At 42.6% G+C, this 2,048-nt stretch overlaps 1 protein-coding gene across 1 annotated transcript; it reads right to left on the bottom strand.

Moving 5' to 3' along the window:
- Positions 1–565: 565 nt before the first annotated feature.
- On the bottom strand, positions 566–1,393 carry LOC137645348 (uncharacterized). Its single transcript, XM_068378158.1, has one exon. The coding sequence runs from the start codon at positions 1,391–1,393 to the stop codon at positions 566–568; it is 828 nt and encodes a 275-aa protein (XP_068234259.1).
- Between the last annotated feature and the right edge of the window lie 655 nt (positions 1,394–2,048).

Here is a 2,048-nt window from a genome sequence, read left to right as displayed (position 1 = left end):
TGGAAATATAAAAAAAAAATGACTATATTACGACCAATAAACATTGGCCCTCTTCAGGATGTAAAGTATAAATGTGAAATACAGATGATGATGACGGTTGTATTAAAGCCAACACTTCTTGTTGGCACGGGCTCTTCCCTTGGTCGGCCCGTAGGTAACCTGCAAATTGTAAGGTTGGTTAATCAATTAAAAAGAAATTTGAAAAATTTTCAGTTGTAGAGACAGTTGTGAACAGGGTAAGGATGATGGCGGTAGTAGGTGAGGGCCATCATGTCACAGATAGTGGTAGTTAGAAAAATGGGGATGTAAGGCCTTTGAATAGTAGGAAAAGGTTGCAGGTGGGGTTGCCCAACCCTTTACTCCCTAGGGTCCCTGCAGAAAGTTTCTAGTGGTAGAGTAAGTTCAGAAAAATACAGAAGATGATGAGAATAGGGCCTTGTAGTGAGGGGATGAGATGGTTTTATGTTTTTTGAGGTCGTTACCTTGGTGGAGGTAGTCTTGCAAGCAATTGTCTGTGTATCTCTATGTTATCGACAATTGCTTTTTCCAGTGTGGCAGCACTCTACTAGGCCTGTGGTGAGTTGGTGTTTATTTGTAGGTCACCTCTTAGCTGAGTTGTTTCCCTACACTCTAGTAGGTTGTGCAGGAGGGCATGTTGTGGTGTGACATCACAGTGTTCACATGGTCTTTGAATGTTATCCACGATTTCCCAGTTAGCCTTGTATCCCAGTCTGAGCCTGTGTATACATACAGCCTGCTCTCTTGGGGTGTATCTGTCTATGGGTGGAGGCTCTAGCTCCGTGGCCCATTTGTACCAAGTAGTGGAGGGAGAGCCATTCCCTATCCACTTGTGTAGCTCCTTGATTAAATTGTGTTTGAGCTGTGACTTTATTTTATTCTCAATTTGTTGTAGTGCAGGTTGCATGTGCATCTGTACACTGTGTATGTGCCTAGTGCTTTTGGCTAGTTCATGTTCATCAGCCTTCTCATTCCCTGGTATTCCAATGTAACTGGGGATCCAGTTTAGAGTTACATGTCTATCTCTTTCATTGCGCTGATACAAAAGTGTTTTGAAATCAGCTAGCAGGGCCTTGTTTTCTTTATTCTTTTCCTGTTGCAAGGCTTCCATTGAGGATCTTGAATCAGTATATATGACTACTGGTCGTTCCTCGTTTTCAATGGAGTATTGTAGTGCTTGTTTTATTGCAACAAGCTCTGTCTGCATGGTGGAGACATTGTTGGATGTCCAGCAGGCCGTAAGGTAACTGGAGAATACTGCATCTCTTGCTGTTTGGGTTCCAGGGTCTACTGTACCGTCAGTATAGTAGATCTGTGACCCTGCTGTTTCTGCTAAGCGGATTGCTGCCCGGGCTGCATTTCTAAATTCCTCCATTGTGCAGTCTTCCTTTGCTCTTGGAAGCTTGGTATATCTGAAGGTTGCTACTTGTTTCTTCTAAGGTGGGATGTGTAGTGCGCCCTGTGCTGAGTCTGGGCTTAGCTGCATGATATCCTCAGTTAGGCCCAGGCTCTTTATGTTGTTACTAGGGTCTTTGCCATAGGAGCTTGAGGTTTGAACCTCAGGGTGCCTTGATAGTTCCTCTCGTACCCTTCTTTTGGTTATAGAGTCTCTGTCTGAGAGGAACATCTTTGCAATTATGGATGCATTTCTCTGTGCAATCCTGTCTTCAAGGGATGATAGTCCAGTTTCCATCCTTAAGGAATACAGTGGACAGTGACGTTTTATATAGGAAAGCAAAATGGTGTTTCCAGCTGTTCTACAGTTGTTATAAGTGCTGGAAGAATTAGCCAAATTTAATTACATCCAGGTGCGTCATCGTATTGGACCAGAAAGGCGGCCAAGAGGTCTGGAGTTACTTAGCATAGAGACCTATCCCTAGGAAAATTTATCCATAATTTCCATACCAACTGGTATTGTTTGCTGGAAGAATACCTCTAACATATCGTCAAATATGTCACATTGTATACCGAGAAATAATTTCTGTAAGTATATATATCATCATCTACTATATCTATTGATGCAAAAAGCC

Source organism: Palaemon carinicauda, chromosome 8 (assembly GCF_036898095.1).
Source record: "Palaemon carinicauda isolate YSFRI2023 chromosome 8, ASM3689809v2, whole genome shotgun sequence".
NCBI lineage: Eukaryota > Metazoa > Arthropoda > Malacostraca > Decapoda > Palaemonidae > Palaemon > Palaemon carinicauda.
Note: the sequence above shows the minus strand (reverse complement) of the source record. Positions and strands in the feature narration are given on the sequence as shown.

Excerpts from the sequence above, each read along its gene's own strand:
- LOC137645348 (XM_068378158.1), bottom strand. The coding sequence starts at position 1,393 with ATGGAGGAATTTAGAAATGCAGCCCGGGCAGCAATCCGCTTAGCAGAA.